The following is a 14,687-nucleotide window of genomic DNA, read 5'->3' as shown; positions in this document are numbered from 1 at the left end:
TGTTTGCAAAAATGGACCTACAAAACAGATTTTGAGCTAATGAAGGCACGCTAGTTTACTGGAAGTGACACCAGCCATATAATAAAAGAAATTAATGTATTTAATTTACATGAGACGTCTGTGTTGTCTAGATATATAAATTCACTCCCCCCTCCCCAATAACGTTCTAGTTTCGCCCCTGCTTCCATGCTACTCTTAGCCACTTGTTTGGAAATAGGATAACGTTGCAGAGTTACTGAATGTAAACTTGGATGCATCAAAGCAATAACACGACAAATTTTGTAACAAGAAAATTTTACCTAGTGGTCACTCAAATCAACAAAGCAGTCTACTTGTAGAATTACTGAGTTTTGGTTTATTCTGAAGTTTTGAAAGTTGTTTTATGATAAAGGACAAAACCATAAGAACAATTATATAATGTTTCATCGATCCAGCGATTCCTTAAATATGTCTTATTACATTACACTGAAAAACTGAAGCAAAATTTACCAAAGTTTTTTTTGTTTCAAATAAAATATAAATTTTTTATACGAATTTAAATATTTTAGATTTGTGTACTTTACTTTTTCACTTTATGACGTTATTAGGGTCCTGTAAGCAGATGTATTATAAACCTACAGTGTGAGTTATCATCATGAATAATGAAACAGTAATAATCCCAATGTCCTCACTATGTCATGGTAAAAATTTTTGCAAAAGCATCTACATATGCATATATACCTCTAAACCATATCTTGATTGATATTTGAACAACAATTCCTATCGTAATAGCTCCCAAACCCACAAAAAAATAATTATGATGATTTATTTTGCTGTTTTATTAACATTTATCAAATCAATTCAACAGCATTCTAACACATTTCAGATCATTGATTCTTATTTATTATTTTGCGTCTTCTGATGTGAGATTAGTACATTCTGTCTAACGTCATGAATCTATGCTAATAAGTAATAAGTCTGCCTGCTTCAAAATGAACATACACTGTAGTTTAAAAAATTTAGATTTGAAATGTCCATCTCTGTAGATAGTAAATAGAAGCAAAAAGATTTGAAATGTCCATCTCTGTAGATAGTAAATTAGAGAAATCCATCTCTGTAGATAGTAAATAGAAGCAGGCAGACTTCTCAGCTTCAATTTTTGACTACAGTATGATCTTCGGCTGTTTTCCCTTTCTGGTGTATGTTACCAATTAAATCAGAAAGCCGACAAGGACACATCAATATTTTGAACTTTTTGCTATTTCCTTCTCATGAAATGTTTGGAATAAACCAAGACTTAACAAAACTGCTGTTAGGACGGTATAAATTTGACGAGGCAATGTTTGTCGTGTTATTTTCCAGCTTTGATGCATCGAAGTTAACTTCTAAAAATTTTGCAATGTCATCCTATTTCCAGAAAAGAGGAAAGAACTAGAGGTTAGATATTAAAAACATGTTTGTACATATAAAATAAAACAAACCAAAATGTATGAAAGGAGTTCTTTTTGGTTTATTATAATTAAAATTTGAATGAACGTAATATCTGTGCGAATGGTCGGCCGATGCTAAAATAAACGCTAGCCAAAATTTTTACGGTTTTTGATCAGTTGTAAACTTTTATGATTAGTTCTACCCTTATCCAAAACAAAACCTTCTCTTTCAGGCAAAGTTACGGGAGCTTGCGCTGACAGAATTAATACGCTGGGACTTGTTTAAGAACACTGCATTTGACCTCATAAAGTCAATTATTCTTATTGAACATTCAGGCATACTTACACAATAGTGTTTCATTGCTATACATAAGAAATAAGTCGTAATGCTATGATTTCTAAAATTTTAAATCATTCCATGATTAAAGAATCTACCTGCTATACTTGTAGCTATGGTTCTTTTCAACATCAGTGTAAATGTAATAGTAGCTTTTCAAATGAAGCTTTAAGTCCGAAATTATACAGCCATGAAGCTGGTCTTTTATTTAAGAGTAGCAAGGGGCAATGTACAGTACTGATCTTATATGTTTACTTTAAACATGACGGCTAATATTTAAATTGTATAAAAATCTTTATGATTGAGGAAATATTTATCAAAAGCTTCAGAAGCAAGAGCAATAAAAGTGGTGATATACGAAACACAGTGTAGAAATTATAGGAAATATTATATATTTACCATTGTGTTATCACCCTATATTTCATGATATTTATATAAAATGTTTCCATCTAAGGTTTAAACGTTGATAATTTATTGGTTAATTTTGACGAGCGAAGATAATCTTTCACTTTCTTTTGCTCCATGACTCATTGCATTTTATAAATCTTGTTATTTCTTTTTTGTATTTTTGACTATAAAATAGACTTTGTTATCTTTTTGTATTATTTACACCTTTTGTAATTGATCCTGTTTTGTTCTTTGTTTTAAAGGTGAGACGTTATCACCAAAAGATATCATTTCAACTCATGCTGTTCACAATGACATTGAATGTTCCATGAAATGTCATCAACAGAAACTATGTGTTGGCTTTAATTTCTTATTTGATGCAAAAGAATTTGAGATAAACTGCCAAATTACCAACAGAAAAAACCAGAAATATGGAGAAACTAGCCTCAGAAGGCAAATGGACTTTTATGAATCTCATGCATTGGTAAGAAAAAAGAAAGTGGTTGATTTGAAAATGTTTGTTAAGTGGGTATTATGTGTTAATTTTAAATATATTGTTAACGCTTATTTTTTCCTGATAAGCATTGTGCAAAACTATATAAAATCTGACTTAAAGTACTAATTAAAAGAAAAATGCCCAATCAAGTGTCTATTTTTAGGTTACTGAATTTAATTCGATTTCGAGAAAAAGAATGCAATTTTAAAATTCATACGATTTTGAGGATAAGAATGAAATTGTGCCAATTTTAAATATGTTTATTTTAATCTTAAAATGTTTTGAACAGCTATTTGGCACAATGGATCTATGTAGGAAAGCTTTTCATAACAATTTCTTTGGATGCCTAATGATTTATAACCCGTAGGAAGTTCAATGCAATAGATTTTTCAATAATATTTTTATAGGCAAAAGACTGTGTAGATCTATACATGAAAGGAAAGAGGAAGAATGGAGTTTATGAAATTGATCCAGATGGCCAGGGCAGTTTCAATGTTTTCTGTGATATGACAACATCTAGTGGAGGTTGGACTGTGTTTCAACGTCGTCAAGATGGAAGTGTAGACTTTTATCGAGATTGGAGGGATTATAAGAATGGTTTTGGTGATCTGAAAGGCGAATTCTGGCTTGGATTGGATAAAATATACAGACTAACATCAGCAAGGAGAAATAAACTTCGTGTTGACCTTGGAGACTGGTCAGGAAACAAAGCATATGCTGAATATGATTATTTTGCTGTAGAGAATGAAGCAAATAAATATAAGTTGAGTCTTGGTGCATATTCTGGTGAGTCAATAAGTAAATGTAAACATTTGATGGACAAATTTCTAAGCCATTTTTTGATATAAGCATTATACGTTGTAATGATTCGAGTTTGCGTGGGCAGGTCAGCAATTTTGGGAAAAACATAGATATTTTAACGGTTGACTTTGAGCGGAAGTCTTGTTAGATCTTAAAAAATATAATCAATTTGATATTACGAACAAAATACATTGAACAAACATAAAAATCATTTTGTTGTGTGAATCATTAAGTTGCACCCTACGACAACAATTTTTGACTTACAAAAAGAGATCATTCATGGATTGTGCTTACCGTATGATTAAGATTAAATGAAAATTCAATTGAAGCTTTGTAAACAAGTAATGAGCATGCGCCTGAAACATTGCTAAATTATGTGGACTTAAATAAACATTAAAACCTTTTATATAAAATATATGCAAACCTGTAATATATAATATTAAATTCAGGCTTCCATTCCAAGATTTTTTATATATGTATAAATAAAAAAATGATAGCATAATGCTCTATCCAACAACTACAAACAATAACGACATTATCTAACAACATTTGCAAAATTAACCTTCCACTCCTGTTCCTTTTAGTCCTAGAATTATACTCTGCTATACTGGTCACAAGCTCAGGACTTGTAATTAAGGCTCTCTGCTTTTGAATAGACTTGTCTTGTTTACAAAGAAGAGGGTGGAAGTTTAATTTTCAAATGTTGTTAGATAAGGTCATTATTGTTTGTAGTTGTTCGTTAAAGCATTATGCTATTATTCTTTTTGTTTCATAACATTCCAACTATTTAACCTCAAGAATAGGTATAAATAAATATAATATATTTATACATATATAAACGTTACTGAAATTCATTCAATTATACGTGGATAAATTTACATATAGAAGAATGAAAAACATAAATGTAAATTAAGTCTCGGACAACACTACAGGTATATCATCAAGTCAATAAAGAATTTTTAAGGTCTATTATAATAAAAATTAAATACCATTCATTACTTAACATAGGAGTGAGAGCAATGAGTTAAGGCTAGGATGTGGAAATAATGTTCTGGGAAATGAAAGTAGGATCAAAGTCAAAGTCTTGACAAATTTACCTTTGCAATTTATTTATTCCATTTTGAAACAGGATATATAGCATATTGTTAAATAAGTCAGCTATAACAACTTTATGACAAACGGTAGCAATGTTATAATGTGATTGTCGTTGGATGTCCCACATGCACCAGAATATGTGAAATGAAAACTCAGTGTTATATAACATATTTTAACACTTACATCATTCCTTCCTCTTTTCTACATAAAAAAAACTTATTGGCAAATCTCACAAAAGCCCCCCAAAAAACCGCTGTAGGAATCTTCTAACAATGACATAAAACCCATTTTGGGAGAGTTTCTGCAAGTTCAGAAGAATTCTATAACTGCATAAAATGCGAACTTTGAAAGGTACTACTTTTGTAGGAAATGCTAGCAATTCATTATCTTGTCATAAAGCCAAGGCGTTTTCAACAAAAGATTCAAATAATCATCAAAGTGCAGGAAACTGTGCCACTGACTGGAAAGGAGCTTGGTGGTATTGTTATGATAACTATTGTTATGACTCTAACCTGAATGGACACTACTATAGTGGCAACCAAAACAATTACAAAGGTGTGACTTGGCGACAATGGAAAGGTGGTAAATCCTTAAAGTTCACTGAGATGAAAATAAAACCATAAAGAATTTCCAAAACTGTAATGTCATAAATTTGATCACTATTTCTAATGAAACTTTCAACATATAATAACAAAAAATAACTTTTATGTCTTTTAAAGATCCTTTATAATCATTATCATTTAAAAAAGCGTTGAAAAATAGTTAAAAATACTGTGGTGAAATAATAACTTTCTAATATTTTCGCTAAAATTAGAGCTGATTTAGGTAATTATGTGATTCTAATGTTATGTCTTTTCACTCATTTCTTTAATGAGATGTTGCTCTGTAAGTAGCTAATTTTATATTTTCGCCTCGTTCCACGCAATCTTGGTGTATCATGCATTTCATGCAATTATCTTACATCATTATTCACTATGTAAGCAATGTCGCTTTTGATTGGCCAACTACCTGCAAATAATTCTACATATCTGTAGGTAAGACGTCTATTTACAAATAACAGTTTCTACAATTATGGACGTCATTAAGAGCCGGTTTCGAAAAAAAGTCAAATCATAGCGATGTTTTCCACAGTTTCTAAAAACGATGTAAAAGCTTTTAAAAAAGAAGCATCCAGAAAACACTAAAAATGTGGCAGAGATGGCTTTGAACGTGCTTACAACATAATTAAACCAGACGAACTTGAATAAACCAGCCGACAAAAACAAATTAACGAAGGTTTGAAAAATGTTTTATATTGATATGTGTTAATAATATTTCAGTTAGTTAAAGTGAATAATAAAATAATTATTGAACTCGATTTTCGTAGCTATGATATTAAAATTTATTCAGACCTCGGCAACGTTATCTTCCTCAGCTTTGCTTCTGCAGATAACATTGACCTTGGTCTGAAAAATTTTTGATATCATGCTCAACCTCATCCAAACAATTGTTTATTATCTGGCTCGTCAGCAATCTTGTTCCTTCCAAAGAGAATGGTTGCACACCATATATAAACCGTGTTTACACTGCGTTCTCGTAACTTACCAAGGACTGACTAGGCCTCCAGTGTAAACACATCAAGCCTGACCTAGGACTCACCAAGGACCGACGTTTTAGCCCCATCATTGCACGTAGTCCTAGGAAAACTTACACAATTTAGAAGGCGCTAGAATCTCCCAACACTACAGTACATCCGGTCAAAAGGCCGGTGTACTATGTTTGATAATTTATATCGTTACATCTATCTCCTCATAAGGAATAAAACAAGGTTATAATTTGAAGGACCTAAGAGTAGTTTTCATAAAAATTGGTAATCAAATGTAGAACGTTAATTGTAATGTACGTCCTATAGAAGATTTTCTTTTGACTGAGGTGTCCGATGTGTCGGTTTCTAGTCGTGCCTAATTGGTTTCTATACTGACATTTGTGGACGTGTCTTGCGTAGAGAAATAGTCCAGTTTAGTTTACATATCAGTGGCTTAATTATCCTCTACCAATAGCAAAATAAATAAAACAACATTACAACACCGAATCAAAATTATAAATGTTGAAGAAAGATAATCACATTGCTAAAACAGTTTATCGTTGTCCTGGTGGTTAAAGTCATCTCCGAATCGTTAGGAATGAAATGAGTAATTTAGAGCAAAAATAGTCAGCGTCGCTCTCGTTGACAAAGCGCGCTAAAAGCAATGATGCGCATGCGTATTAATTTTATATTGCAGTACCCAGCCATTGTACCCAGAATGCTCGCTCTGCAATCTTCAGAAACTTAGTGAATATCAGTGGGACTAGAGTTGAAGATTTTTGTCAGAACGTAACATCATGCAGCAGAGGAAAATATCTCAGTTTTAAAGAGGAATGATTTGTTAATCACTTTGAAAATTCAAGTTCTTTTTTAAACGTCTTGTAAAATTGTCGTGTTGCTTGCAAAGGCCAAGAGAATCGATACAATACTGGCATATTCAACTAATTCAAGTTAGATCATCAATTTCAGGTTCTCTAAAAGATCACGTTTTAAATAAGGCATGAACGTACAAACAAAAATAAAAAGACATGTTGTAGACTAGTGAGAAATTAATCATTTTAAGAAATATACAACAAATGAAATTACTTCAACTAATATCATTATAATGTAGATATTTATAAATGCCACGTTTGTGTTTTTACGGTTCCTTTGAAAATAAAGCATGAATTAATTATCAATTTCAATAGCTTGCTGAAACCAAAAATAAGCACATCAACACAAGCTACTTTTTGAAATGGATAATTTCGGTCAATTTATGAGGTAGAAGTTTATAGCTACATACCTTGATGGTGGCTATGTTTCAAGTGATGTTTAGTTTTTTAGTTCTCAAGTTTTAGTCCAGCTTTTCATCATCCTTATTTATGTCTATTTAAATTCGATGTTTTTGCCGTGAGTATAAACACAAAGAGATTGACAGCAGGATTACATAAGCATGCTGGAGATACGAACTGTAAATAAAACATTTTTCTCATTTTGAACCACGTTAAAAAAAAATGTCCTGTACATTCATTATTTTAAAGTAGAAGTTTCAAAAATTCATGTTGATAACGTTAATATGTACGTAATTGCATGTGTTGTTCGTTATGACACAACAATTTCCTTCAATGTACGTGCAAAGTTGATATTCACAATAAAGATGCTGTTTGAGATAATAGAGTTATATTTATATAATTTTTGTACTGGAGACAGCTGGGGGGAATTATTGCCAGTTTGGTTCAATATAGCTGCAACGTAAATTGTTTTAAGAGTGGTCAACGGCGAAATACAGCTTGTAATCAATTTTACTGTATCAAAAGTAAGTACACAAAATATAGCCATATTTGTATCGAGTGCCACGTTTTAAAGGTTTCTTTGTAAGTCGTGTATGAATAAATTACTTAATTTAATTGAGTGCTGAGACAGAATGTGAAAATAAGAATACATATCACTTGTAGACAGGAAAACAGCTGGGTCGAGTTTTAGGCATAGAAATTTATATACTTTGTAAATTTGTTGTATTTTATACAACAAAATATCAAATAAGTAAACAACAGGATGTTTATTTAAATACAAATTCCAAACATATGATGCAATACTGTCAGTTTGAAATTGTAGACAAACTGTTGGGTCTGTTGTTCCTTATAAATAGTAAAATTGCTTTTCATACTAAAGAAAAAAGAAATCTTTTTGTGCAAGTTGATTTACATCAAGGTTTGACTATATACAATAAAATGGTGGCGCAAAATTTGTCTTTTAAACATTGCATAATCAAGCAGAACTTGTAATAATGCAAATTCATTGGACAAAACTTTGAGCATAAAATGGCTACTGCCTAAATCTCAAATAATTAAACTCTTTTATTATCAGCTGAAACAATCTTATTCTTTATAAATACTTAACATGAAATTACGTGCATGCATCATCGATAAATGGCAATAAATTATTAAAATACAGTTGACTCAAATACATAAATAGAGCTTTCATGATCTTGTCCTCACTTCAAGCTTGTGGATATCAATCACATATCATAAAATGGCAAAATTTGCTTTTGCGTTGGTCGGTGAGATAGTATGACGGCTGCCTTTATGTCAAAGAAATGTGATGTCAATAAATAACGAATTATTATTAGTTTAGGGCCTGTTCATATGAACCGGGCTGGCCGACTTTGCCGGGCCAGTTTATTATTTGATTCACATGACGCGGGCTAGCCCGACAAAGTACAGTAAAAATTATTTACGCACACCACATAAAAGTTCAAATCCCGATACTTTATGTTACTTTTATAAGCTGAAAGAAACTCAATGATGTTATTTATTAGTCTATAGTCCACCGAAAGTTGTTCTTTTGCTTGCCCTATCTTTTGCATCGCATTGAATTTTATGAGCATGCGCAATAGTACGATGCGATGCTTAACTCGGCATGCCGGTCTTGCCCACCTTGTGAATTCACATGAACCCATTTTATGCCGAGATCTTGCCTCGTTTAAGGGACATCCCGGCAAAACGGGCCAGCCGTCTCTCATATGAATCAAATTTGAAATTATATTTAAATACTAAAAGAGGTGAGATCTTGCTACTGCCGGGCTAGCCCGGTAAGGAGAGCCAGCCCGGCTCATATGAACAGGCTCTTATATACATACGCTTCAAGTTGTAAGCACCCAGTATATAACTTATGTTTAGATTATGTGTATAACTTACATTTTCCATAATTACAAATTGTTTTTCTCTTGCAAATAAGTGTTTCATTAGCGTTACACGAGTTAATTCTATTCAAGTAAGTCTTGGATGCAATGAAACTTGGTATGTTTGTATGGCTACTATGTAAAAGAGAACATGCATGTTAACGTCTGATTGCATCTAGGTGCTCTTACATATTCAGTCATAACAAATATATATAATCAAAGTTTTATTTCGACGAAACTTTTGTAATGGTTCAAAACTTATTATTGCAAAAAAAACTTGTCCGTCGTGCACGTGTGAAAGTGATAGCCGGTTTTTCTTACGGCAGACGTCGAATTATGCTAACGTTGCACTTTATTTAAACAAACATACTTACGTATAGCTTGATCGAATTCATTTATAATTTATTTTGACTGTGGGCGCTGATCCAACCTTGCATCTCTATAATTACAAAACATCTGTCAACGTTACAATTATTTTTAACTCATTATTGAAGAATGGCACGCCATTGTTCGTCATCAACTGTTGAGGCTTGGTTAATGCTGATGATCAACATACTCAAATTCCTATTCTCAATTGACTGGTAACCTTCTTGATCTTCATTAGCCGACTGTTCAGGCTAAAAACTGAAATGGCTTACCACTATAAGGTTGTTAAAACGTCAATTAACATCAACAACAATAGTCCTTCTCAGGACTCTACTAGCTTGGACGATCTACATCCACAAACATGTAACGATACTCTCAGGTTCAAACCATTTAATTTATTACGAATGATATTTGTTGGATTGCCTTTTATATCACTTTCAAATTATCGAGAAAACAAAATAGTGCTTGTTTTTTTACTGTTTTTAAATGCTATGCTGTATAACATAAACCATTGAACATAACTTTAATTTTGTAAACAGCAAGCTCAAATTTTTTTGATGATATGACCTAAAAAGTAATTTCCTCTGACGTATACGGCGCTCCACGCTGCTAAATCTCTAATCAGTTCAACAAGTGCATTAAAATAGCTAAGTGTTTCTTCAAAAAGAAAGTAGCTGATGTAAAATTTTCAAACTATGGCGATCCTACAACAACAAATATCAAGCACTACCCAAAACATTGTTATTTCTTAACATCAACTACATACTACGGAGGCCCAGAGATGCCAATACACAAACGCAAATTCAAATACACAAACGCAAATTCAAATACACAAACACAAAATCAATTACACTAACGCAAATTCACACACACAAACACAAATTATAATATGCAAAATTCATATCCGGTTAATTTGCTCGCCAAATGTGTTCTGAATTTACAAAGTTGCCGAAGTGCAGAATATTGTCATATTCTTATATTTTCGTTTTATTTCGAGAAAGTAAGATAAATGCAAAATATTCGTGAGGTATTTATTACATTTAGCGTTCATGTCTATGTTCGTATTATCTTTTCCGGCTGTTGGTAATGTGAACTTGAACACCATGTTTTGTACAGTATGCAGGAGTTCACTAAATACAAGGGTAATTTTTGTGCTAACAGTGAGACGGATCTTCGAAAGTCTGACGAATCAAAGACCTTGCGGAACAGTGATCCATCAACATCAGCTGGGCCTTCTAATGACCTTGTGCCACCAAACCTTTGACTTTTAAAGTGTATTTGGCAGATATTTCATTTGCCACTGTTGAGACAAGGAAGCGTCAAGATTGTTGTCTCCACGAAAAAGGGGAAGAAGAATGAGACTGTCAAGGTTTGTGATTATTACTACCTCTGCAAATAGGTCATGTCAATAATTATTTGAAGGATGGGTGATGTTCGTGAATAATTATATTCAATGCTTGTTTTTATATAGATGTTAATTATGTAATTCCCACCTATGTAAGCTGAAATATAAAATGCTGCTATAATACTTTGTTGCATGCTTTAAAAATCAGGCTCAGGTTTTCACGGAGAAGGATGGAATAGTATTTCCATTAAAATGTCTAATTATTTTTTCATTATTTATCAAACATTTTGTGATGGCAGGTCATGAGCACCTTGTAACTGGATATTTTTTCCACCCCAGATAAACATTGGAATTATTGAGCTGGATGGGAATTATTTGAAAACTAAGCGAGGCTCACTTTTTCCTACTGATGTAAAAAAATGTGATTCTCATGAGTCATGATGTCATAGAAACTGCTAGGGTGGAGAAGCAATAGGCTCACAATAAGCAACTCTGTGATGAAAGTTCCGAATGGGTTTTGTTGTACCCTAATATGGAGTTTTATGTTTACCAGGCACAACAGAAACATTTTCTGTAGAAAAGTACAAGGACTACCTTGCAGGCCATGCAGTTATGTCAATTTGCATGTTAGCAAGACTTTGGATTATGAAAGTGAAGAGGTTTTCTATTAATTATTAAAAACACTTTGTTAATGCGTAGGCAATTTATTAATGTTGATTAACACCTAATTATGAGCATTTAACAATCAAAGTAATTCTGTAAGCTCAAGTATATAATAATTTTTGCACCATTTGGTTAATTTTATGAAACTATCATGCTACAAATAAAATTAAACACTTACTTTATAAGGAGCTAACTTTAAATATTACACATTAATACTGTAAAAGGCAACATTCATTCTGATGTTATACTTGAGAATTCCAATATGAGTGCATAAGGAAATCATCAAAAGTGTGTTATGCAACAATCTTTTTTTAAATAAGTTACATTATTGATAAAAATACAAATATTTGTTTTGTAGTTGCTAATGAATTAGTTGATGATGTTGTGGAAGAGCAATTAGATTTGGAAGACATGAGACTAACAAAGACTCAAAATGAATAATTGTGCACAGAATCACAGCTTGGAGAAGAATCACATTCCACAACTTTGGTTTGAATGTCATCTATTGATTATGCAACTTTAACACCACATGCACTAGAGAACCTCCAAAATTGTGATGCTTTTGAGATGAATACTTCCCAAGGTTTGTGAGTACTATATAGTCTACTTGTTCTTGTCAGTCTTGTTATGAAAAAGATGTTCTAGTTACATAGTATAGAAGAAAAGTACCACTAATTTGATGTTCAATTAATATTTCATGAAATGATGAGTGGGTATTGTGATGATGGTGCAAAATACCATTGGGAATTCATTTAAAGAAAGTGGATGAATCGAATTTGAAAATAGAACAGTCCAAAATGTTGTGGCTTTTTACCCATCTTTACTATATTAAGTGTTGTACATCGCAAATATTTGTGTTTTTAGCAATCTTATAAAAATTTGCACAAAAGTTGCTTTTTTATCGGCCTCGAAATCATCCCGAAGGTCTGCTGTTTTTATATCACCTAAACTCTTCGATATTTCAGGTATTTTTCGTCCGTACGTATCTACAAGCTTATAATGAAACGAATGAAATTACGTTAGACAAGATTGAAAAAGTTATTGACGAAGCTGACAGGTAAATTTTATAACAATTGTCCTCTTATATCAATATTACGCAAGATAAATTTTTAAAATTCTTTTTTAGGTTTCTATGGGTACGTATGTCTTGACTGATTCACTGACGTAGTTCTCGTTTATTTAAGGTTCAGTTAAGTCAGTTAAGAGTTTACTGACATCATTTAGGTCAGTTTTAAGTATACCTAGGGCTTGTCAAGTTATAACTGATGGAATTAATACATAACTTTTTAAAGCAATTCTCTTTTTTATTACATTGCCTATTCGTGTACTCTTTTAGCCATTGTACGCAAGTGCTTACATATTGGCGTCAGTTTTGTCTTTCTGCGAATAAATGTTTTAATTTTACGTATGTTTTAAAAATATTCCTGAAACATCATTCAGCTTTGTTTTCCTTTTCTTCTATAGATTGTCTCTTCTTTCTCATTTCTTTTGGGCAATGTTTTCAATTCTTCAAAGTTATAAATCCTCGATCAATTTTGGTTATCTCGTAAGTAGATGAACAGTTAAATAGTGTTGTTTACCGTTAGATTTACATCACGTGACTGAATTTGACTTTTACCTTGTTGTATTGTCGTACCGTGGTATTGTATCCTAAACACCATTTGCTATTTTAAAATACCATATCTTATAAGGAACATTCTACATCGAACAATCTTAGAAATGTGCAATACCACTTCATCAACTTTTTGCATATAGTGTGCGTTATTTCTTTACAAATATTTGTGTAAATGCATGGTCTTTTGCACTAAGTTCTTTCCATGTGGATTTGTTTAGAACAGATGTTAGTCAGCAATAATGTCTTATGTGTATCAAACTTGTACAATGAGCACTATCATTGTGAACAAACGTAAAAGCAACGTAACACTTTGCGAAGATTTCTTATAAGTTTACAAGAAGGATTTTGTGTATAAATTTTATAGAATCAAATCACTATAAAGCAAATCCCATCCGCAGTAGTAACCATGCAAAGGATCTTGAGTGTGTTTTATTAATCTGTCATATAAGGTATTAAGAAGCGTCAGAAAATATCTGGAGAAATACTTACGTGCAAACCTCCACCTATATAGGAAATGTTACGCAAATACTACATTTACTGCATGATGAAAAATTTCAGTACCTTTCATAAAACCAAATTGTTTATGACGATTTTTAAAATTATTTGTTGGGCTCTAATATTTATATTGAGAATCCGCTTCCCGCCTGGCACTTCATTGGCAACAATACTTTTAACAAAAATATATGTATGCTAATACTTCAAACTAGAAATAGGTTTTGGTCACAGATTTGGATTACGAGATTTTGTGCACACAATTCTGAGAGTACTGCAGTAGCCTGCCCTTCCAAGTAAAAGTAGGTAGAAATACTAACTCACTTAACTTTTTCGAATGTAGTCCCTGCCTCATCAGCTGCCTTTTGTATTGTTTCATGTTTCTCCTTTGCCGTTGTATTCATTCCCTGATCGTAATAAGACTTCAAGATAGCTTTTTGCAAGTCAGTTAATACTTCATACTGTATTCCAGTTGCCTCCATGTTCATAAGGTACACGTGTGTCGTGTGCATGTCGTTGATGATATATAGATTGGTGCATATATAAATTAAATATGGCGTCAACAAGAACGCTTAGAGGATCTCCTACATCACATACATGCGACGTTCTCCATTCAAGAAGTCTTGCTTCAGACGATTAAGAACATGCGACATGGGTAATGATTTGAATTTTTCAAAATCGGCTTTTCATGACAAACTGTTATTTGTAAATAGACGTCTTACCTACAGATATCTAGAATTATTTGCAGGTAGTTGACCAATCAAAAGTGACATTGTTTACATAGTGAATAATGATGTAAGATAATTGCATGAAATGCATGGTACATCAAGATTGCGGGAAACGGGGCGAAAAGATAGAATTAGCTACTTCGTAACGATCGTTTTGCACCGGTTTCCATTAAAAAAATGCAAGCGCGTAAAAGGTGTTTCCGGTCGTTTCTGTCGCAAGGATAGAACT

General features: G+C 32.4%; 1 protein-coding gene across 1 annotated transcript; it reads left to right on the top strand.

The window, feature by feature from the left end:
- Window positions 1–3,059: 3,059 nt before the first annotated feature.
- Window positions 3,060–5,275, top strand: LOC124454986 (angiopoietin-related protein 7-like). The gene is made up of 2 exons (XM_047005747.1): window positions 3,060–3,415; window positions 4,892–5,275. The coding sequence occupies exons 1-2, from the start codon at window positions 3,061–3,063 to the stop codon at window positions 5,146–5,148; spliced, it is 612 nt and encodes a 203-aa protein (XP_046861703.1). The 5' UTR covers window position 3,060; the 3' UTR covers window positions 5,149–5,275.
- The last annotated feature ends 9,412 nt before the right edge of the window (window positions 5,276–14,687 follow it).

The sequence above is a fragment of the Xenia sp. Carnegie-2017 genome, unplaced genomic scaffold (assembly GCF_021976095.1).
Source record: "Xenia sp. Carnegie-2017 unplaced genomic scaffold, XeniaSp_v1 HiC_scaffold_3, whole genome shotgun sequence".
NCBI lineage: Eukaryota > Metazoa > Cnidaria > Anthozoa > Malacalcyonacea > Xeniidae > Xenia > Xenia sp. Carnegie-2017.
This window is presented reverse-complemented; position numbering and strand designations above follow the sequence as displayed.

Excerpts from the sequence above, each read along its gene's own strand:
- LOC124454986 (XM_047005747.1), top strand. The coding sequence starts at position 3,061 with ATGAAAGGAAAGAGGAAGAATGGAGTTTATGAAATTGATCCAGATGGC. Across the intron at positions 3,416-4,891 it reads GAGTCTTGGTGCATATTCTG|GAAATGCTAGCAATTCATTA; the intron begins GTGAGTCAATAA and ends CTACTTTTGTAG.